General features: G+C 57.4%; 1 protein-coding gene across 2 annotated transcripts; it reads left to right on the top strand.

Moving 5' to 3' along the window:
• On the top strand, positions 1–19,435 carry ZMYM3 (zinc finger MYM-type containing 3). Of its 2 annotated transcripts, XM_070952145.1 has the most exons (25): positions 1–43; positions 3,482–4,351; positions 4,786–4,829; positions 5,029–5,101; positions 5,898–6,189; positions 6,331–6,514; positions 6,656–6,868; positions 7,092–7,242; positions 7,429–7,544; positions 8,741–8,827; positions 9,021–9,171; positions 9,467–9,639; positions 11,404–11,569; positions 13,974–14,032; positions 14,201–14,360; positions 14,590–14,702; positions 14,781–14,955; positions 15,079–15,225; positions 15,328–15,524; positions 16,326–16,494; positions 16,600–16,751; positions 17,100–17,214; positions 17,964–18,218; positions 18,303–18,420; positions 18,553–19,435. In XM_070952145.1, exons 2-25 carry the CDS (start codon positions 3,499–3,501, stop codon positions 18,752–18,754), a joined length of 4,365 nt encoding a protein of 1,454 aa, XP_070808246.1. In that variant the 5' UTR covers positions 1–43; positions 3,482–3,498; the 3' UTR covers positions 18,755–19,435. The 2 variants fall into 2 exon arrangements, with proteins under 2 accessions (XP_070808246.1, XP_070808247.1); XM_070952146.1 differs by lacking the exons at positions 9,467–9,639; positions 11,404–11,569 and having other exon boundaries at positions 15,421–15,524.
• Positions 19,436–20,389: the final 954 nt, after the last annotated feature.

Genomic DNA, 20,389 nt, shown 5'->3' with positions numbered 1-20,389 from the left:
GGCGCGGCGGGGCGAGCGCTGTGGCGGAGCCGGGGAGCGGCAGGTGAGGGCGACCGCCGCGGGGGGCGGGGGCGCGCAGGACCTCGTGAGGGGAGGGGGTGGGGCGCGGGAGGGGCGGGGCCTCGACCCGGGGGAGGGGCGCGCGGTGGGTCGGCGCCGGCGGAAGGGATCCTGCAGGTACTGCCGGGGGGGCCGGGGGGCCCTCTCCCCCCCACCCTTGGGACGGCGTCGCTGCGGGGCGGGAGTGGCCTGCACTGCAGGGGGCGCGGGGCGGCCTGCCTGGACGGGCCGGCGGCTCTCGCTGGCCTACCCTGCAGGGGGGTCCGCGACGGCGAGGCGGCTCTGCTGGGGGTCTCTCCTCCCCCGCCCGCAAGGAGGAGCGGCGCGTCCCGCAGGCCCCGCCAGGACTCCGGCGGGGCTGGGCGGGCGGGTGGGGAGCATGGCGGAGGCCCGGAGTGGCGGCCGCTCCCGCAGGGTCTTCCCCGGGAGGCCTGGCGTGGCTCCAGCCAGCCGGTGGCAGCTACTTCCCGCCACCGGCTTTGCGCCCCGTTGGAGGCGACCTCGGGTCTTGGAGGGGGGCGGGGGTCGCGCTCCGTTCTGCCCCAAAGCGGGATCCCTTCGCGGGGGCCCTTCGAGGAGCCTCATGAGGAGGGGCCGGGGGGGCTTCAAGCGGCGGGAAGATTTGGGGTCCCTGGGGGGGAGGGGAGGGGAGGCCGGATCCTGCCTGGAGGGGGAGGCGGGGGTCTCGGGCTGGGCTGCAGGGGGCGCTGCTGGGCTTCGGGGGTGGCAAGCGGCGCTTCAGGCGGTCTGGGGCTCCCCCCGCTCCTGAATGAAAGAAGACACGCCGATCTGAATTGGGGGGGGGGGCGGAAAGGGGGGAGGGGGGCGGGCCGGTATTTTAGAAAAAAAGCGTGTTGCCTGCCTGTCAAACTCAAGGCAGCCTATAAGAAACATCCTATGAGAAATGCCCCCCTCCCCCTTCTCTTCTGCAAACACGGCTGCTGGAAGATCCAAAGGGTGGGAGCTCGCCTGCCCTTGGAGGGGGCTGCTGCTAGACCTCTAGGGACCCACCCCTCTCGATCTCTCTGGGAGAATGGGAAGCTGCAGCCACCTCTCTTGGTCCACAAGGGGCAGTCTGATTCTGCGGGGAGGAGTCGGTCCTGGAGGCCATAAGGGGCTTTATAAGTAACCACCGGGGCCCTTGCATTAAGACAGAAACCTAAACAACCAGCACAGCTCCCTTAAAATAGGGGTGGGCCTGCCTGGGGCCAGTCAATGAATGAGCATCTGCCACTTCCAAGTTACCTTCAAGGGCAGCCCCACGTAAAGCAGATTGCAGTAGCCTAAGAAAGAGAAGGGCAGGAGTACAGGGCAGCACCACCTGGTCAAGGGAAGGGTGTAACTGGTGGACTGGCTACAGTTGGCCAAAGGCTGTCCTGTCCACAGCCTCTCTCCGCTGTTCTCTTTGGAACCGCAAGTCCAGGAGAACTCTCCAGATCGCACACCTGCTCCTTCAGGAGAAATGAGGCCTCCAGTGGAGTAATAGATACATGTCCAAGGAAGATCAGAGACTGATAGTAATGCCGTATTGCTGAGACTTCATCTGCCCCTTTCAGACCCTCACAGTCTCTGGGCACTGGGTAACAGCCCCACGACATCTCCTCCTTCACCTGCATAGAGATGTAAACGTGAAGCTGGATAACCAGCATAGTGATGGTGCCTAAGCCCAAGGCCACCTGTGACATCCCTTGATAGTTGTGGGCATCACAATTGGGTTGCCCCAGGGCAAACTCTCTCCCCTAACAAGCTTGATTGGAACTGCCCACTTAGGAAGGGGCAGAAGCACTGCAACCCACCCCACCCCAGACCATAATGGATGCTATGGAAAGCTAGGGACAAGGAGGGCGGGCCACCCCACCAAGGCCCTGCTGCATCCCCAGGCCCAAGTGGGTGGCTCTGCCTTGCTCAACAGAGACTGAGCTGAGGCAGGTTCTTATGGGCACGTTCCAGGATCTGGCACCCTCCCATGCGATATTAAGTCACCTGAGGAAAATTGTTGGCCAGTGAAGGACAGAACCTTCATTACCAGAGAAAGGAAAATGAAGCCGTTGCTGCACCTTCAGGCCTGGAAGGCCACATACCTCTAACTGCCCAGGCTGGCCCTGTAGGCAGGTTCCCTCTCACGTTGCAAATCGTGGCCAGACAGACACTGCAGCCCTCTGCGAAGGAGCTCCAAGCTGCCCTGTAGGCTGGCGCTTATGGCCGGCGCCATCCGCCAGAGACCGGCAAGCAGAATCTCCCTTTGCATAGCTGTGTTGCTTGCTAAACTCCCCCGTGGTTATCCCAAGAAACGTTTTGCCTTTTTTGAGTACTTCTAACGCAATGAGGTTTGCATTGACTTGTGTGCCTCCTTTTATCTCTGCTCACAGCAGCGTATAGAAAATGAGTGCTGTAAACGGTCACAGCTTTTTGCATTTAGCTGTTAAAAAGTGACCACCCCAGTCCACCAAACCTCGGGTCTCAATTTAAAAGCGAAGGAGGGCAGAGGCTGGGTTGGGTGGCTGTAGGGCCACGAAGACCTTTCAGACTGAAACGTAGCTATGCTGATGGTCTGTGGCCCATTCACACACACTGCTAAATCATCAGACCCCTGTGCCTGTTGGGGGAAATGTGTCACAGCTGCCCAGGATGGAAATTCCCCACTTGTCCAGTGTGTGAAGGTAGCATGGGTGATCTTTTCTGCATTGGTTGGGGGAAAAGGGTTATCAGGCAGATCCTGGGCTGGTTTTGCACCAGGAGATCGTTCAGTAACTCAGTCTGCTGCGTGTGCATTGTGTGCACACTGTATTATTTTTGAAAGGTATGCTTAATGCTGGGCTACTGGTAAAACATGGGACTAATTCTATTGTTTATTCGTACAGTATCCTAAACCAGGGGTCTTCAACCTTGGCAACTTTAAGACTTGTGGACTTCAACTCCCAGAATTCTGGTAATTGAAGTCCACAAGTCTTAGAGTTGCCAAGGTTGGAGACCCCTGCCCTAAACTAAGATCTAACAGCTGCATTTGTGCAACCCATTAAACTTGGTTGGCCTTAACCTTGGTTTTAGTTCTGATGGGTTTGCAGTTCAGTGCATTGTGAGCCTGAGAAAATGGGTTAATACAATACTTCAATTAAGCGTCTTCTATGAACGCAAAGTATTTTTTTATTTTTTCCCAACTGAGGCTCTGTGTTGGTCCCAGCTTTGCTTTTTCTAAAAGCTAACGCTCTGCATGAGTCAGCCTCGTTTTTGTCATGGATCAGTTGCTTCGCAATGGATAGTTTGGATTAGGCTGTTTCAGATCAGGTGGGGTTCGGCATCAGTTAAGGAAAGGGGGGGGTCTCTGTGAAATAGATTTCTGGGAGGAATCCTTTTGCTGTGCCCACAGCTGATTTGCAGGCCAGTGAAGAAGGACTGACCTCTTTCCTTTCTCAATTCTCAGTTGTTGGGCATCCCTGAATGGATTCCAACAAATTTCCTGCCTCTTTGGGGCCCCTGTCTCTGCACAATAAGCCCCTGATTGGGGATCTCCCTGCGGGCCTGGAGTTCGGAGAGGATCTGCTGGCCTCCCAAACAGCCTCCATCCCACAAGCAGCGACTGTCCAGTCCCAAGAGATGGAGTGGGAGGTGTCTAAGCAAGCAGCGTCCGACGGTAGCTTGGAGTTTGGTGTGGGGAAAGCCGGTGACCTGTCCACCTTAAGCAAGTCTTTGGCCCTCAGTAAGCCCAGCACTTTGGCTATCCTGGAGAAGCCTGGCCTTCTGGACAGCTTGAGCAAAGGAGGGGGCCAGGAGGTGCTAGAGAAGTCTGGGGACCCCGATGGCTTGTTCAAGGCAGGTGGATCTGTGGACCCAGAGAATGGCACCGAAGCCCCCCCTGTGCCGGGAACTGAACGCCTGAGTCCCGAAGCTTTGCAGGAGGAGGGGGGGTCCCAAGGAGGCATGGAGCAGGAGAGCCACGTCAAGCACACAGGCTGTGCTCCAAACAGCTCCGCCAAGGACGACCCTGAGGTGGTTGAGGTGAGCAGCTTCACCCCTTCCCAAGAAGCAGCCCCCTCACTCGGCAGCCCCCCAACGAGCCCACGGCTGGCGAAGAAGCCCCGGTTGAAATCCCCCAAGAAGAGCTCCCTGGAGCACAAGGAGGATGCTTTGGCACCCGCAGAGGAGGAAGAAGAGCCCACTCCGAACAGCATTCCTGAGCCTGTGCCGCCCCCTCTGGAAGTGGCCGAGGGGAGTCTGAGTGCAGCCAAGAAAGAAAGTGGCCCCAGTGAAGCTGCAAAAGCACAGGAAGCGGGACCCCCGCCCTCCCTTGCAGGTGGGTCAGCCTTCTCCCAGGGTTACTGCGGCTTCTTTCCCTGCCGCTTTGTGGTGTGCCAATACTGGCCGGGTAGATCGTGTTTTGCTGACCAGATCCAGAGATCCTCCCGCTTCCTTCTCTGAATACTGGGCCCCTTCTAAAACTCCCTCCTTTATCTCCCGGTCTATGGAGATTCTTGGTCATCCAGGCCGAGGTTGTCCCAAAGGGGCTTCTTCAAGAAGCGACTGGAGTTTCTCATCCATTCTTGAGTGAGAAGCGAAACGTCCTCAAAGTCCAGTTGCCTTTTGAAAAAGCACCTCTGGGACTCCCTCCTTTACCCCACATTGCCCTCCCCAGATGTGGTTTTGTCACCATGATTGGGAGGTGTCTTCTGATGGGCCCTCCTTGAGGATCATGGGTGGCCATTGGGTCTCTCTTGTCTTCTTTTGCAGGGGAAGGTGCTGGTGCGAAGGCAGCCGAGGCACCCGTTGAAAGGGTAAGGTGGGGGCCGGTGAAAGCCAGCTGGGCATTGGTCTCTTCCTTCAGGCCTTGGGTGGGCTTGGAAGTCCCAAGGCCTGCATTTCCCCCTTCCCAGCTCAGAGCCTGTGAACGGGCTGACTTGGCCTGGTGGGTCGCCTTCTGTGGGGAGACTTGGCCCCCGGTGGCTGCAGTGATGATTCCCTGGTGTCTTCCAGGAGCAGAAGAGGAGCGAGCGAGCCAGGAGGGCAGAGGTATCTCGGCCAGAAACAGTCAACTCTTCAGAGAGCAGTAAGTCCACTCGAACGGGAGGGCCAGGAGGGGGGCTCCCAAATGGTACAGTATGTCAACTTGGGAACAGAGCAGGCGTGAAAAAGGAGGCTGCCTTCCAGGTGAGGCTGGACTACCCAGCCCAGAATAGGTTCGTGAGAGAGAGAAAGGCTGACCCTGCAGGCTAGAGGCAGATTCCCCGCTGGCTGGCATAGGTTTTCTTCCAGAGCTGCATCCCTTCGAGAAAGGGAAGGCAGCTGCCAAAGAGGGGCTGGGGACAGAGTTTGGGTCCAGGGCTTCTCTTATGAAAAAGAAACATCCCAACAAACAAACCAATTAAACCAATTTTAGCCAAATTAAAGTACACCATTGGATCAATAGGTAAATACAATTCATTGTTTTGAACAATAAATTAGACCTCCATCAGTCTTTCCATCTTATCAGCAAGGACTAACTTAGAAGGTGAGAATGGACACTTCTTTCTTTTTTTTCTTTTTTTTTGATTTATATGCCGCCCTTCTCCGGAGACTCAGGGCGGCTTATAGTGCTTCTTCAGCCTGAGGAAGAAAATAAAAAAACATTTACATGAATTACCACACATAAACACAACCTCATTTTTCTCAGATTTCCTTACATCTAACTAGAGGTATACCAGACCAAAGGATGCCGTTATTTTTATTTCAATTTCTATCCTGCCTCTCTGCCTGAGGGAAGAGCCAGACTAAGCCATCCTGGTGGCATCTGGGGCGCTGGGGGATTTCCCATTTCAGAAGGGAGGGAAACCCTGAGCACTTGCTCCCTCTCTCCTGCCTCGCAGTCCCCGTCTCTGATGAGGACTCGGATGCCATGGTGGATGACCCTAACGACGAGGACTTCGTCCCCTTCCGCACCCGCCGCCCCACCCGCCTGTCTCTGCGCAACCAGATGGCCCAGCGGGCGGCCCGCTCGACCGTCACCAAGATGACTTGCGCCAACTGCCGCACGCCACTGCAGAAGGGACAGACGGCCTACCAGCGCAAGGGGCTCCCCCAGCTCTTCTGCTCCAGCTCCTGCCTCACCACCTTCTCCAAGCGGCCCCTCAGCAGGAAGAGCTGCACCTTCTGCAAAAAGTAGGCGCTCCCCCACTTCCGCCCTTGGCCTCCCCGGACAGCTGCGGGAGAGCCTCCTGGTCCTGGCCTGTTGTGTCCCGTAGAGGGTTGGGACAGGCAGCCTTTCTGCCCCCAGCCTGACGAGGGTCTTCCTCCCTTCAGGGAGATTTGGAACACCAAGGACTCGGTGGTGGCCCAGATCGGCTCCGACAGCTCTTTCTACGAGTTCTGCACTTCGGTTTGCCTCTCGCTGTACGAGGCGCAGCAGCAGCAGCAGCGTCCGGCTCTGCAGGCTGCCGAAACCTCGGACTCCGTCCGGTGCAGCGTCTGCTACAAGACTGGAGAGGTGAGCAAAGGCCTCTCTGTGGCCAGCTTGCTGGGGAAGGCCACCGCAGGAGTTTTCCCTCTCCCTACCTCCTGTACATCCCTCCCTGGCATGGGGGGGGGGGCCTGTGGCGAGCCTGCGACTGCTCCGCTTCCACTTCAGATTCAGCACGAAGTGAGCAACGGCAGCGTGGTGCACCGCATCTGCAGCGACGCCTGCTTCACTAAGTTCCGGGCCACCAAAGGGCTGAAGACCAACTGCTGCGACAGCTGCGGCCTTTACCTATACAACAAGGGGGTCCCCTTGGAGTATCTCTTCCACGAGGGGCAGCAGAAGCGCTTCTGCAACCCCGCCTGCCTCAACAGCTACAAGAAGGTACGGTGGCTGAAGGGGAACAGGCTCTCTGGGGAGGGCCCTGAGGGTTGCCTGCATCCGCCAGTGCTTGGGAGCCGCCTGGCCCTGCCCCCTCAGGCTGCGAGGCATTGGCCTTGCGGGGAGGGTCCCTCGGGGTTGGTGTTGATGAAAGGGGAGGGGGAGGAAAGATCCAGGGCCTGCCGGCCACTCTGCCCAGCAGCCCCCATGCCCTGGGTCTTTGCAGAAACACACCCGAGTCTACCCGTGCATGTGGTGCAAGACGCTGTGCAAGAACTTCGACATGCTCTCCCACAAAGACCGGAACGGCAAACTGGGTCTCTTCTGCTCCGTCTGCTGCACCACTTCCTATAAGGTCAAGCAGGCCGGACTGACAGGTACTTGGGGGGGGGGGTGTCTTTTGCCCCAGGCGATGCGTTCTGTGTGCCCGGGGCGGGGAGGCGGGCACTGGGCCTCTGGGGAAGAGAGGACCAGCCCTGCGGTGCAGACTCCTCTTGCCCGCTCTTGGGGGAGTCTCCTGGAGCCCACCCTGATCCCGCCATGTACCCTTCCCCTCTCCCCAGGACCCGTCCGGCCTTGCAGCTTTTGCCGGAAGAGCCTGTCTGAGCCTTGCTATTACAACAAGAACAAGCAGGTGGTGTACCAGTTCTGCAGCCCCAGCTGCTGGACCAAATTCCAGGTACATACGGAGGCTCTTCCGCCGTCACAGTGACGGGACCAGACCGAGGAGCTCTCTGGGTGCTCTGCACGGCTGCAGTCTGGGGCATCCGTCAGACTTCTGAAGTCTCTCCGCTCTCGCATTTCTTTAAAAAGGAAAGAAAAAGGCTTCTAGCTCTCATTGTTTGCTGAGGACAGCTTTTGAGTAGGGAAGGCGGTGCCTGCTAACGGCCATGGGACTCAGAAGGTGTAGGGACTCCCGAGGCTGAGCAGAGGCCCCCTCGCTCTTTGCGCTCCCCTCTTTCTTACATCATCTGCCCTCTTTCCATCTGAGTCACCAGAGTGGATAATCTCTGGATCTTCTGCCTGTGTGTTGATTTGCCTTCTCAAATTCTGGTGCTGCTTGGAGAAGAGCCTCCTTCTGGGCCCCTGGGCCCAGCCCCCCCTCCTAGGCTGTGTGTGTGAGGTTCCCTCCTCTCGCTTTCTGGGTTCTTGGCGCGCTCCCCTATCCACGCTCTGCCATCGCCTGTGCCCGTCTCCTTTCTCACCCTCCTTCCCTTCCTCCCTCCTGCTGAGTTCATCTTTCCCCTCGTCGTCCCAGCTGTTCTCTGTTGCAGCGTTGCATGACTGAATCTTCTTCTCAAAGTGGAGACATTCAGGATCCCGCTGACATCACAGAAGCCTAGCCAATGACCGGGAGGGGGGCAGTGAGGGTGCGGGGAGGGGGGCGAGGCTGCACATCTCATTCGTAGCTTATGGATCTTTCTATATCTATGATGTTGAATCTCTCATGGGGGTCATTGTCTCAAATAAAACTGTTTTTGCTTCTGCCGATGACAAAGAGAGTTTGTGTCTGCTATCCAATAAATCAGTGAAATTAACCTCCTGTGTGATTTGCATAATTTATTTCACTCGCAGAAAGTTGGTCTTGGGCTGCCATTCTCCCTGGCCAAAGCCTGTCCCCTTCCAGGAGCAGCAGCAGCACAGGGGGGCCTGCTGGAGGGGCCCCTTCTTGGTGCCACGGAATTGGGAGGGGAAGGGGAGGCTGGGAATGGGCAGGAGGTGAGGGGGATTCAGGGGCAGGGACAAACTGAGCAATGAGGTGGGCAGGGAGCAGGTGAGGGGCCGGGAGGCGCTGGGTGGGCAGTCCTGGGGCACAGCAAGGTGGGCAGGGTCCTTGTGCCCCTTCTGAATCTGTCCCCTTCCCTCAAAATGCAGCGCTCCAGCCCAGAAGGTGGGATCCACTTGACCTGCCATTCCTGCCACAACCTCTTCACTGGGAAGCCCGAGATCCTGGATTGGCAGGTGAGGGGGCCGCCGGAGGGAGGAGGCGAGAGACCTTGCCCCAGGGGGAGGGGGAAGGGGAGGAAGGCTCTGGGGAGAGGGCGGTTTGGGGGAGGGGCACTCTCAGCTCACGCCCCATTGGGCCTCCTGTGGCTCAGTTGCCCCACGGGGTCTGTGCCTGCCTGATGCCCGTGTGGTGCCCGCTCTCTGCCAGGACAAGGTCTACCAGTTCTGCTGCCGGGATTGCTGTGAGGACTTCAAGCGGCTGCGAGGGGTGGTGTCCCAGTGTGAGCACTGCAAGCAGGAGAAGCTGCTGCACGAGAAGATCCGCTTCTCGGGAGTGGAGAAGAACTTTTGCAGCGAAGGTACCCGGGCGGGGAGCTCGATCGTTGCCGAGGGCAGAAGTCCCCCCGGCCGCCGTCTCCTCGGGGCAGGTCGTTGCATGCGGTGGGCAGGGGCGAGAGGCCGCGTCGGCCTTAGGATCGGAGAGGTGAGCGACGGGGACCCCCTAGGCCACCCGGGGCCAGTGCAGGAAGGGCTGTGTCAGGTGTGCGTGTGTGTCTGTGCCGTGCTTGGTCTCTCTGTGGTTGCCTGCTGTGGGCTCCTGTTGCCGCTCGGCCGCCCCCCTGGGAGGTTTTCATCCGTGTTGTTTCTCCGCAGGGTGTGTGCTTCTTTACAAACAGGATTTCACCAAGAACCTGGGTCTCTGCTGCGTCACCTGCACCTATTGCTCCCAAACCTGCCAGCGAGCTGTCACCGAGCAGCTGGAGGGCAGCACCTGGGACTTCTGCAGTGACGACTGCAAAAGCAAATACCTGCTCTGGTACTACAAGGTCAGTGCGGCCCTTCGGCCCTCTTTGGGGAGGAGGCCTGCCAGTCCTGGTCAGGAGAATAGAGTTGCCTCTTTAGTTGCACTGAAGGCCAAAACGTTCCTAAGGGCACCAAGTGGGTAGATCCATAAACCATCTTATAAGTAAAAGATGCTGTTCTGTGCCCCAGGCATCTGGGTCCACTGGGAACAGGCAGTTAAACTCTAGCAAACAGGTTTTCATACAGATTATTTATTTGGGTATCCTCAAAAACAGACTTATAGTCATGGTGAGATTCATCCTTATATTTTATAATCTCTCCCATTTCCTATTGAAGATACCCAAATAAATAATCTGTATGAAAACCTAGAGTTTAACTGCCTGTTCCCAGTGGACCCAGATGCCTGGGGCACAGAACAGGGGCAGTAAGAAGCGTGGCTACGAAGAGGCTGAGCTCCCTGTCCGGAACTCTCCCAGAAAGTCTTTTAAGGAAAGCCCTCCGGGAGTGGGGTGGGGGGAGGAATCTGGCCTTGGGAGTTCCAGAGGGAGGGGAGGCTGCTGAATGCCATTCTCTAGGTCGTAAGCCCCCACTCCCTTCTGAGGTGGGCCAGAGCCAGCTTCAAAGCATCAGCCCCGCCTCCCCTTTGGGAGATGACCATCAGCAGCTGCTGTCCGGTTCCCTTTCAGAGTGCAAAAGCCACATCCCAGGAGCCGCATGTGACTCGCTTGCTAGTGCTCTTCTGTGACCCTCAGAAACTGCCCCAGGCGGATATGGGGCCAGAGATTTAGGTTGTCTTCTCTCGTTGAGGGGTGGTATGTCCTTCCCAGGTGCTTAAGGCATTGTTTGGTCCTTTGAGTCTCCCCCTTCTGTTGGCCTTCTGTGCCGCCTAAGCCAGAGCTGATAGATGTGACCCCCCCCCCACTCTCACTCTGCCCTTTGTCGGACTGCTTGTTGTGACCCAGGCCCTAGTAGTTAGTATTAAATACAAACAGTTCAAAAACAGACTTTATTAGAACAACTGAGAATTAACTCATTCTCAGCGTAGTCCAAACTAAATTAAAGCAAATTCTTCAAAACACCATTCCTCAGTTTATCACCGACCTTGGGATAATTAGGCAAACTGCCAAAGGCTTTTCTTGGCAAAAGTTCAGAAGCAAAAGATGCCGACAAGAAATGAATACAGTGAAACAAGAAGTAATTCTCTCAACGTCCGTTGCTGGTCTTTTAAGCCTTATGGGAGGGGCCAATCATCTCTTGGCCCTACTCCTGAGTCGTCCTCTCCGCTTTAGCTGCTCCTACCTTCTGGAAGCTCTTCTCATACGTGCACTAGGAACAGGCTCCTTCTGTTCCTCTGCCTCTCTACTGCCAGCCTCTGGAAGCTCCGAAGTCTGCACATCACTCCCCGATGGCCCTGGCCCCATCTCTGCTTCCGATGCAGAGCCCTCATCCGGGCCTTCCCCAGCCTCCAGGACTGGCCCATGTTCTTCCTCAGCCTCATCGCTGTCCGACTCCGCTGCCAGCTCCGCAGGCTGCTGGCAGACCACAACACTGCTGCCTATCCACACCCTCTGCTGGTGTGGCTGGTGGCCTCAGACAGAAGCGAGGCAGCCTGGCCTTTGAAGCCCCCCCGGGGGATCTGGGCCCAGTTAGTATCTCAGCCCAGCCCAGGATCTCAATGAAAGTTTGGTTTTTAATAGGAGAGCCAGATGTGGGAAGCTGCAGTGAGGATGAGCTCCCGTACCTGGTGGGTTGACCTAACTTTCCTCTCCCTCTCTGGTGCCCGGTAGGCAGCTCGGTGCCATGCTTGCAAGCGGCAGGGGAAGCTGTTGGAAACTATTCACTGGCGAGGTCAAATCAAGCATTTCTGCAACCAGCAATGTCTGTTGAGATTTTACAACCAACAGAATCAGCCCAACCTGGACACCCAGAAAGGGCCTGAGAGTCTGCTGAACAGTGAGTAGCCGGTGCTTCGGCCAGCCAAGACTTGGAAGCGCATGAGTGGAAATGGGGCTGAGGAAGGATCCTGCACTGGCCCTGTGGTGGGTGGGTCATGGGCTTGAACTCCGCCAGGTGGGGGGGGGAGGCTTCCCTTTCTCGCTCACCTCTCTGGTTCTGACATGCCGGGCCAGCCGGGAGGAGTGCGGCCAAAGGTACCCCCACATCAACTAGGCTGCATGGCAAACTGTCTCTAGGGAGGAAGAGACTCAGTTGGGCTCCTCCCTAGATAAAATGGATCTGTGGACCAGAGGATTCCGGGGTGTGGGGTGGGCAGCGTGTCTGTGTTGTCCTCCTTTGCTCAGGGCTGGCCCATTCCTGCTGAAGAGGCAGGTGGCAACCGTGGCCAGGAGGGCTTTTCTATGATGCATTTTGTGGCCATTCCTGGGTTCTACATGGTGTTTATTTAATCACATTGGCTTGGTTTCGCTCGCTCTTAAAAAGCATTTCGAAGCGTCTGGGTAGACCACACCAAGACATCAACTCCACAGGAAAACTAAAAGTACTTTCATTGAGGTTGGCTATATAACGGATTCTTGCAGGTCTGATTATGTTCCTCCTCCTCCTCCTCCTCAGTCCAATGAAGTAGAAAGGTGTCTGAGTCTCTTCTGAATATTATCTCTCTGCTGTGGACCTAAAATATATTTTATCCCTCCTTGCTTTGGCAGCTGAGCTTGCCTATTATCTCCATGCAGGTCATCTTTCTTACTCTCTACAGTAGCTGTCTGGGCAGGGATGGGGTATCTGGGTGACTCCCTACTTGCCATTTGGCTTCCTGGTGGGTTCTGGTTGTCACCTTTAAGACACTGGGTGCTCCTGTGATCTCCAAGGCCCTCTCTCCCTTCTTCATTGTTCACCTAATTGTTTTTTTTTTTTTAAACTTTTATTTATTGAACTGTAGTTAACAAACATTCTCAAGTAACTGAGTGGCATTAATATAAGAGAGAGAGAGAGAGAGAGAGAGAGAGAAACGGTATGAAAAGTTAAAAATCGCTGAAAGTAGATAGAGGCATAATATACCTATATATTTACCACATATCTAAATTGTATTGATAGAAGGTCTGTTGTAACTGAGATAAAATATAAAATCCATCTGATTTTGATGAATTGTGGTTCTTGCCCCTGGTGTTTTTAAATGTTAACTTTTATTTGTAATCTTTTCTAAAGTAGCCGTTGAAAAGGCCTTGTTTATCCACAGCTGTTAACACATGTAACACTTTCTAATGTTGGGCAAATATTATTTCAGCTGGTAAAATTAAAGTACCCGTAAGTTCCTTTCTCTGCTTGTCCTGTGAAACGGACCGTCCGTCCTGGTCCCATCCGCTTGAGGATGCCATCCAATGGGACTGAGGAAAGTAGTTTTGGCTGCTATCCCTGCACTTCAGAGCCAGGCTCCCCTTGCATCCTGGGGTTCAGGAAGGGAGCTGAAACCTGACTTCTAGGAGAAGTCTCTTCTAGGAGAAAGGCATCTTGCGAGGGTTGGGGGTTCTAGCAGTAATAATACTTATTATTATTACTAAGGATTTTGATTGACAGCTACTCACAGCTTTTAAGGAGTGGGGCATCCTTTCATATACTCAAAGCTAAGCTGTCCCCACCCCAGGTGTATGGATTTTTACCATCCACGATTCTCAGACCTGGCCATGCTGGTTAAGGAATTTTGGGAGTTGAAGTCCACACATCTGGAGGCTGCCCAAATTAGAAGGGCTCCTGTGTCCCTCTGCCATAAGAAAGTGAGCTATATATAGCTGTGTAGCCGAATGGCAGGATTTGTGTATGAATTACACGAAATTTATGCCTCTGCATAGTGACGTTTGTTTGTCCTAAGGCTAGGAATTAGTTTTTGAATGCCTAAAGGAACATGCCAGAGTGAATGGCAGCTTTGCTGGGTTGCTTTGTGACAGGTTAGTAGAAATACTACTACCAGGAGGGCCCAGGGAAGGAGAGCCGGTCTCCCGTGGGGCAGACATGAACTATTCTTGGGCCTTGGTTTGTGCAGCTGCCGACCTTCCAATGGGCTGGAAGAAGCCGTGTCTTTTCCTGCCCAAATGATCCGTGGGTAGCTCTGGACTCCATCTGAGGGCCGCATTCCAGTGTTTTCCTCTAGTTGGGGTGGGGGTGGGGCGCCCTCTGCCCCAGTTGTGGTTTCATACCCTGCTGAGACTTAGACCCGTGTCTCCCGGGCACCGGCCTGTTCCTTGATGAGAACGTTGGCGGCTTCTCTTCCTGCTGCCCCGGGTGAGAAGGGCCGCGCGCCTGGATGAACGAGCGCCTAGGCCAACCTTGCGCTCTCGGACCTTCTGGGCAGGGCAGGTGTGGAGAAAGCTGCAGCCCTCATCCCAGAAACTCTTTCTCTGCACAGGTCAGGCCCCGGAGCCCAAGCAACCCTCTGCCACTGCCCAGAAAGCAGAGCCCAGCGTGGTGAGTCCCTCAGGCTCACTGCTCGGGGGTAGGAGTGGGAGAGGGAGAGGAGTGGGGTAGGCAGCCTGGGTGAAGGGGCCGGCTTCTGTGCTGTGCGGGCAGGGGAAGATTGCAGAAGAAGGGCTTGTGTCTCTGCTGCTGAGCCCTGCCCTGTCTGGATCTCTGCAGGAGCCTGCCAAGGCTGCCCCCACCTCGCCAGCATCAGCTCCGCTCCAGCCCCCTCAGCCGGTCACCCCCCGGAAGAACAAGGCAGCCATGTGCAAGCCTCTCATGCAGAACCGAGGGGTTTCCTGCAAGACAGAGATGAAGTCCAAGGGCTGCCAGACAGGTGAGCGGGGTGGGGTGGGCTGGGAGGGAGAGGCCGGTGGGTCCCCCCCTTCCTGGAACTGCCTTCATCCCAGGGGCTGGTCCTCCTGACCCGAGAGCTCCTGACTGGGGAGACCTCCACCCCCTCCCCAGGAGGAGGAGGAAAGAGGGAGGCCTTGCCTCCTCCCAGGACAGGAGGTGCTAACAGGTCTTCACCTTCCTTCCTTCCTTCCTTCCTTCCCTCCTGACAGACGACTGGAAGCCTCAGGTGATTGTGCTGCCCATCCCGGTGCCAGTCTTTGTGCCTGTGCCCATGAACATGTACTGCCAGAAAGTCCCAGTGCCTTTCTCCATGCCGGTCCCCGTGAGTACCACCTCCTCCTCTCCAGAGCTCCTGCCTTCTGCCCTCTCCTGCCGGTCCCTGACCAGTCGCTCCTTCCAGGTTCCCGTGCCAATGTTTCTGCCCACCACCCTGGAGAGCACAGAGAAGATTGTGGAGACCATTGAGGAGCTGAAGGTGAAGATCCCTTCCAACCCTCTGGAAGCCGACATCCTGGCCATGGCGGAGATGATTGCGGAGGCCGAAGAGTTGGACAAAGCCTCCTCAGATCTGTGTGGTGGGTTCCGTAGGGGGCCCTGATATGCCACTGTGGAGGGGTGCCAGATGCTTGCAGGGGTCCCAAGAAGGAGCGCGGGCCTGACACTCCCCTCCTCCCGCCCCCGCCCCCCTCTTTTCACAGACCTGGTGAGCAACCAGAGTGCCGAAGGGCTCCTGGAGGACTGCGACCTCTTTGGGCCAGCCAGGGATGACGTGCTGGCCATGGCGGTCAAGATGGCGAATGTTCTGGATGAGCCGGGGCAGGACCTGGAAGCCGACTTCCCTAAAAGTGAGGGCAGTGCCAAGGGAGACAAGAGTGGGCAAGAAGGGGGCTGCTGGTGTCCCTTCCTTGGGTGGAGACCTCCGTCTGGGCTCCCTTGCCTCCCTGCAGGGGCACTTTGGGCGCTGGGGCGGAGAGCAAAGGGCTTCTCCACCTGCCAAAGAGGAGAGCCTGGGGTGCAGCGGCTCCTGTGTTCCCCCGCAGACCCCTTGGACATCAATCCCAGCGTGGACTTCCTCTTCGACTGCAGCCTGGTCGCCCCCGAGGACGTTGCTGCAGACCCAGACTTGCCTCGCTCAATTCGCAAGGTGGGTCCCACCTGGGGCTGCCCCCCCTCCCCCCGAAAAAGACCTTGTAATGTCAGAGCCAGACTTACTCTCAGCCTCCGCCATGCGTTAACCTCCAGTTGTTAGGCTCTTGGGTACCGAAGGGCCCAGAAGTCTCATTTTCTACACTGGTTTTATAAAGGAGCCAAGGCTAAAACATTATCTGAGAGATCAGTTTGTTTATAGTGGAAGGATTTTGTTTTTTTCCCTTTCTGATAAATGAAAAGTAGTTTGCTAATGTAATCACAAGCGCCATGATGCCCTATCAAAATATAGTATGAAGAAAAATTAACCTAAGCTAAAAAGACAAACATGAGAATCAGTAGTGGGTTTCAATTTCGGCCGCTACCGCTTCGCTCGTGGGCGTGCGATGCTTCTGCGCAGAGACATCCAGGTGGAACCTCCCGCCGCTGCCGCTACAGGTTCACCCGATCCGGGGCGAACCGGTAGCAACCCACCACTGCTGAGTATCCTGGGAAGCAAACTAGCCCCCCTCAATCCTGTCTCCCCAGGATCTTCTGCGGGGGGTGGGGGGAGTGTATTGCATGAAGGAAAAACAGCCTATAATGCTTTGCCACTCTGAGTAATACCTGGAGAAAAAGGTCTTCTCACTCACTACAAAGCAGGAGGCTACTTGGCCGCAGGTTGCAGGGGAAAGACCTGGGCTTCTCCCCAGCTGCCTGGCAGATGCCATCGTGGTGCTGATTTCACCAGAAGCCCCCCCACACCTTGCCCCCTCCCCTCCCTCCCTCCCTCCCTCCCTCCCTCAACCCTGTCCCACAGGGCCAGAAGCGCCTGGTGCTGTCGGAGAGCTGCTCCAGGGACTCGGTAAGCAGCCAGCCCAGCGGCTCAGCTCTCAATTCCTCCTACGGGGTGAACGCCTGGAAGAGCTGGGTGCAGGCCAAGTACGTGGGTGCCGAAACCAGCAAGGGCGACGAGCTGCGCTTTGGCCGTAAGTGTGGGACATGTGGATAGGAGGGAGGAGCAGGGTGAGCCCGCCCACCCCCGGTGGCGCTGCCTGCTCCCACTTCTAAGCCTGCCCTGTTGCTGCCCGCAGCCAAGCCCATGCGGATCAAGGAGGACATCCTGGCCTGCACGGCGGCCGAGCTGAACTACGGCCTGGCTCAGTTCGTCAAGGAGATCACCCGGCCCAACGGGGAGCGCTACGAGCCAGACAGCGTCTATTACCTGTGCCTGGGAATCCAGCAGGTGAGGCCCCGCTTCAGCCGGGCCCTTTGCAGGGGTGGGGGGGGGGCAGGGGGTTGAGGCCTCCACAGATGCTCTCCATGGATAAGACTTTCCTGTCGGCTGTTGATGGCCTGTTCCCTGGGGGCCGGGGAGGGGCGTATTTTGCCTTTCTGTGGGATGAGAAAAGAAGCCGCTACTTCTCCGTGAGAAGCTCGCAGACAGCAGCAGCAGCCCTCACAACACCTTTGTGGGGGGGACCCCGGAGAGGAAGATACCCCCCCCGGCCCCGGAGAGCCCCTGGAGGAGGGTCATGTGAGAGGCAGATTAGGGGCGTGGCCTCTTTGACCTTGTGACCCTCGGCCTTTCCAGTACCTGTTGGAGAACAACCGCATGGTCAATATCTTCACCGACCTCTATTACCTGACTTTTGTGCAAGAGCTCAACAAGTTGCTGAGTGGCTGGCAGCCCTCCGTCCTGCCCAACAGTAAGTGTCTGCTGGGGGGTTGGGGTGGGGGCACCCTCTTGGAAAGGCAGGGTTCGGCCTCCTAGGCCGGGGTTGGCCAGGTTTCCCCACAGGCCTGGATCCATGAGTGCTTCGGCTGCATCCTCAGATAAGGCAGCCTGCAAAAGGGGTGGGGGGTGAAGACCTACGGTTGGAGAGGGGGGAGAGCATTGAACGCCATCGTGTGTCCGAAGTGGAAAGGCCGGGAGCTTCAGCAAGGCTGCTTCTGACCTCCCGCAAAGTTTCCCAGTCCTCTTCCGGGCAGTAGTGGGCTTCAATTTTTGCCACTACCAGTTTGCTCATGGGCGTGTGCGGGTGACGCTTCCGTACATGCGCAAAAGCTTCTGCACGTGCACAGAGACGTCCGGGCGGGTGGGCAGAGCCTCCCGCTGCCGCCGCTACCAATTCACTCAATCCAGGGCGAACCGGTAGCAACCCACCACTGGTTCCAGGACTAAAACGCTGCCAGTCTGGCTCGGATCAGGGTGGGAACCCATAGAAACAGTTGGGAGGCTCCAAAGGGTTAGGATGATGGGAGTGGGATTCCCAACACTGGCAGTATAAGTAGGCATGTCGGCTGCCCCTTCCTGGGACCTCAAAATGCCGCTCTGCCAGGGGCATCAGGCCGTTCAAGGGTCTCTGGAGCCCAGGTTCCCCCCCCTTGCCAGTCCGGTTTTGACCACAGGCCGGCCGGCCGCCCTCACGGCTGGCTGTGTCCTGTAACTTTACAGGCGCGGTCTTCTCCCGCGTGGAAGAGGAGCACCTCTGGGAGTGCAAGCAGCTGGGCGTCTACTCCCCGTTTGTGCTGCTCAACACCCTGATGTTCTTCAACACTAAGTACTTTGGGCTGCAGACGGCCGAGGAGCACATGCAGCTCTCCTTCATCAACGTGGTGCGGCAGTCGCGCAAGTGCACCACACCGCGGGGCTCGGCCAAAGTCGTGAGCATCCGCTACTACGCACCTGTGCGGCACCGGAAGGGCCGAGGTAGGGACACCGCCTTCTACTTCCCCCGCCCCTGCCCCCAACCCTGCCCAACCCCGCTCAACCTCTGCTGCCCCTTCCACGCAGAGAGCAGCCTGGGCAAGCGGAGGAGAGAGGAGGAGGCGCCGGTCTTGGAGCAGCGGGAGAACCGCCTGAACCCCTTGCGTTGCCCCGTCAAGTTCTATGAGTTCTATCTCTCCAAATGGTGAGGGGGAGCGGGAGGGTGCCGGTTGTGGCTTTTCCAGAGCAGGCCAGAAGGACCCCAAGGGGTGTGAGTCCCTCAGGCCACCCACCTCCCCTCCTCTGACCCCCATCTCTCTCCCACTCTGGCCTGCAGCCCCGAGAGCCTCCGCAGCCGCAACGACGTCTTCTACCTGCAGCCAGAGCGCTCCTGCATTGCGGAGTCCCCGCTCTGGTATTCTGTCATCCCCATGGATAAGAGCATGCTGGAGAGCATGCTGAACCGCATCCTGGCTGTGCGCGAGATCTACGAGGAGCACAGCCGTGGGGCAGGAGGCCTGGATGATGACATGGACTGACCGGGGCGGCCCTCGCTGTGAGAGAAGGTGGGCTCTGGTGCTGTTCCCCAACCCCCCGGCTGCAGGGACCGGGGGCAGCTCACCTGTGAGCCCTTCCCTTTCTGGGTGGACGGACACAGAGGACTCGGCCGCCACCTCTTCCACCCTGGCGAGTGGGTGCCTGGTGCCTCCGTCCTCCCCACGCTTCTCGGGAGTCCCTGCTTGGCTGGCCTTGTCACCTGGTCTCTCACTCCAGACTGGCAGGGAAGGGGGCGCAGGCTGCTTCTGGACTTGGAGGTTGGATCGAGAGCCCCAGACCTCTGCCTCTTCTGGCCGTGGGGGGGGAGGAGGGAGGGAGGGGGTGGTTCCCGAGGGCCCGCTCTCTTGTATGCCCCCTCCCCTTCTGTTGACATCTGGTCCTGCCCTGCTGCTCTTCCTCCAGGGGCTCAGAGGCCGCCTTGCACCCGGGTCCCCCCCTGTTCTCTGTGTGTGGCATTGAACTCTGAGCTATGGCTGGTGGTGGTGCCGTTTGTTGAGCCTGTATATACATTGTCCTGGCCCAGCCCTGCAGTGTCCGTGTCTCCAGTGAGCCAGTTGCGGGCCTCGTTGTCGCGTTGTGATATACTGGACGTTAAAACCCGGCCCCTGCCCTCCCTGCGTCTCTCTGGAAACCATTCATTTCAAATAAAGGCAGAAAAGCTCTCTGGGTTTGGCTCTTTCTGGCGAGGGAGGAGAAAACTTGGCGCTGCGGCCCCAGGGGTGAGCCGGGAGGCCCTCGAGTGGGGAACCAGCCCCCCAGATTTCTCTTTCTGGCCTATGGAGGGGTGGGGAGGGGAAATGATCTGGGGTGCACGTCTCCCATGTGTTCTTTCACCCTTTAGCCATTAGGGGGCAGCAACCCACGTCAGCGTTTGTGGAGCTGTTGCTGTGGTCAGAGCCAGAGGCCGGCTTTGCCCAGTTTGGTGCCCTCCAGTGGACTTCACGGTCTGTGCAAGCTATGAATTATTGTGAAGATCAAGACACTGGGGGGGGGGGTGGCACAGCTCAGCTTAGGGGAGGTGTTCCAGCTGCATCCGGGCCATGGGGTGAGCGGGAAGGGCAGGCCAAATGCATCCAGAAAAGGAGATCTGCTTTCAGGCCCCAGCTTTGGCATCTTGGCCTGCAGGAAGCACGCCTGGGCGGAGGCAGCCTGGTGCTGTGGTTGTGGGAGAGGCCCGTTGTGCCTCTGAGGTTCATCTGGCAGTGGCTGCGGAGCAGGTGGGATTCCTGCCCACGATGGAAATTCCACCTGTTCCTGCCTGAATCTGGGACAAGGAAACACTCAAAGTTCGGGCAAGAAGGGAGGAAGGACGGTCTGACTGATGGTCGCATCAGGCCAGGGCGGAGCCCAACAAGGGGCTGGGCAGTCTCTCGGGCAGAGAAAGCCGCCAGGGAGGTCATGGGCAAGCCCAGCCATTTGACTGAGTCCAGAGGATCCAGGCTCGTTCTAGGCGCCCTTCCCTCCCAGGCGCTCAGCTGCCCCATTTCGACTGAGAACTTCAAGCGCCCGTTGACCCCAGTGGCTCTGCCTCATCCAGCAGTGGAGCTTGGGTGCCCTCCGAGCTTTGCCAGGCTGCCTTTCCCGTTCCAGGGCTTCCTCCGCCTTTATTTCGCCTG

Source organism: Pituophis catenifer, unplaced genomic scaffold, assembly GCF_029215685.1.
Source record: "Pituophis catenifer annectens isolate HBS135680 unplaced genomic scaffold, rPitCat1.0.hap2 SCAF_11, whole genome shotgun sequence".
Taxonomy (NCBI): domain Eukaryota; kingdom Metazoa; phylum Chordata; class Lepidosauria; order Squamata; family Colubridae; genus Pituophis; species Pituophis catenifer.
The sequence above is the reverse complement of the archived record's forward strand: the minus strand, read 5'-3'. Positions and strand labels throughout refer to the sequence as shown.

Bases quoted from the DNA above. Each gene is read 5' to 3' on its own strand.
- ZMYM3 (XM_070952145.1), top strand. From the start codon at position 3,499: ATGGATTCCAACAAATTTCCTGCCTCTTTGGGGCCCCTGTCTCTGCAC. The intron at 14,703-14,780 runs GTGAGTACCACC...CGCTCCTTCCAG, and splicing joins CTTTCTCCATGCCGGTCCCC to GTTCCCGTGCCAATGTTTCT. The intron at 18,421-18,552 runs GTGAGGGGGAGC...TCTGGCCTGCAG, and splicing joins GAGTTCTATCTCTCCAAATG to CCCCGAGAGCCTCCGCAGCC.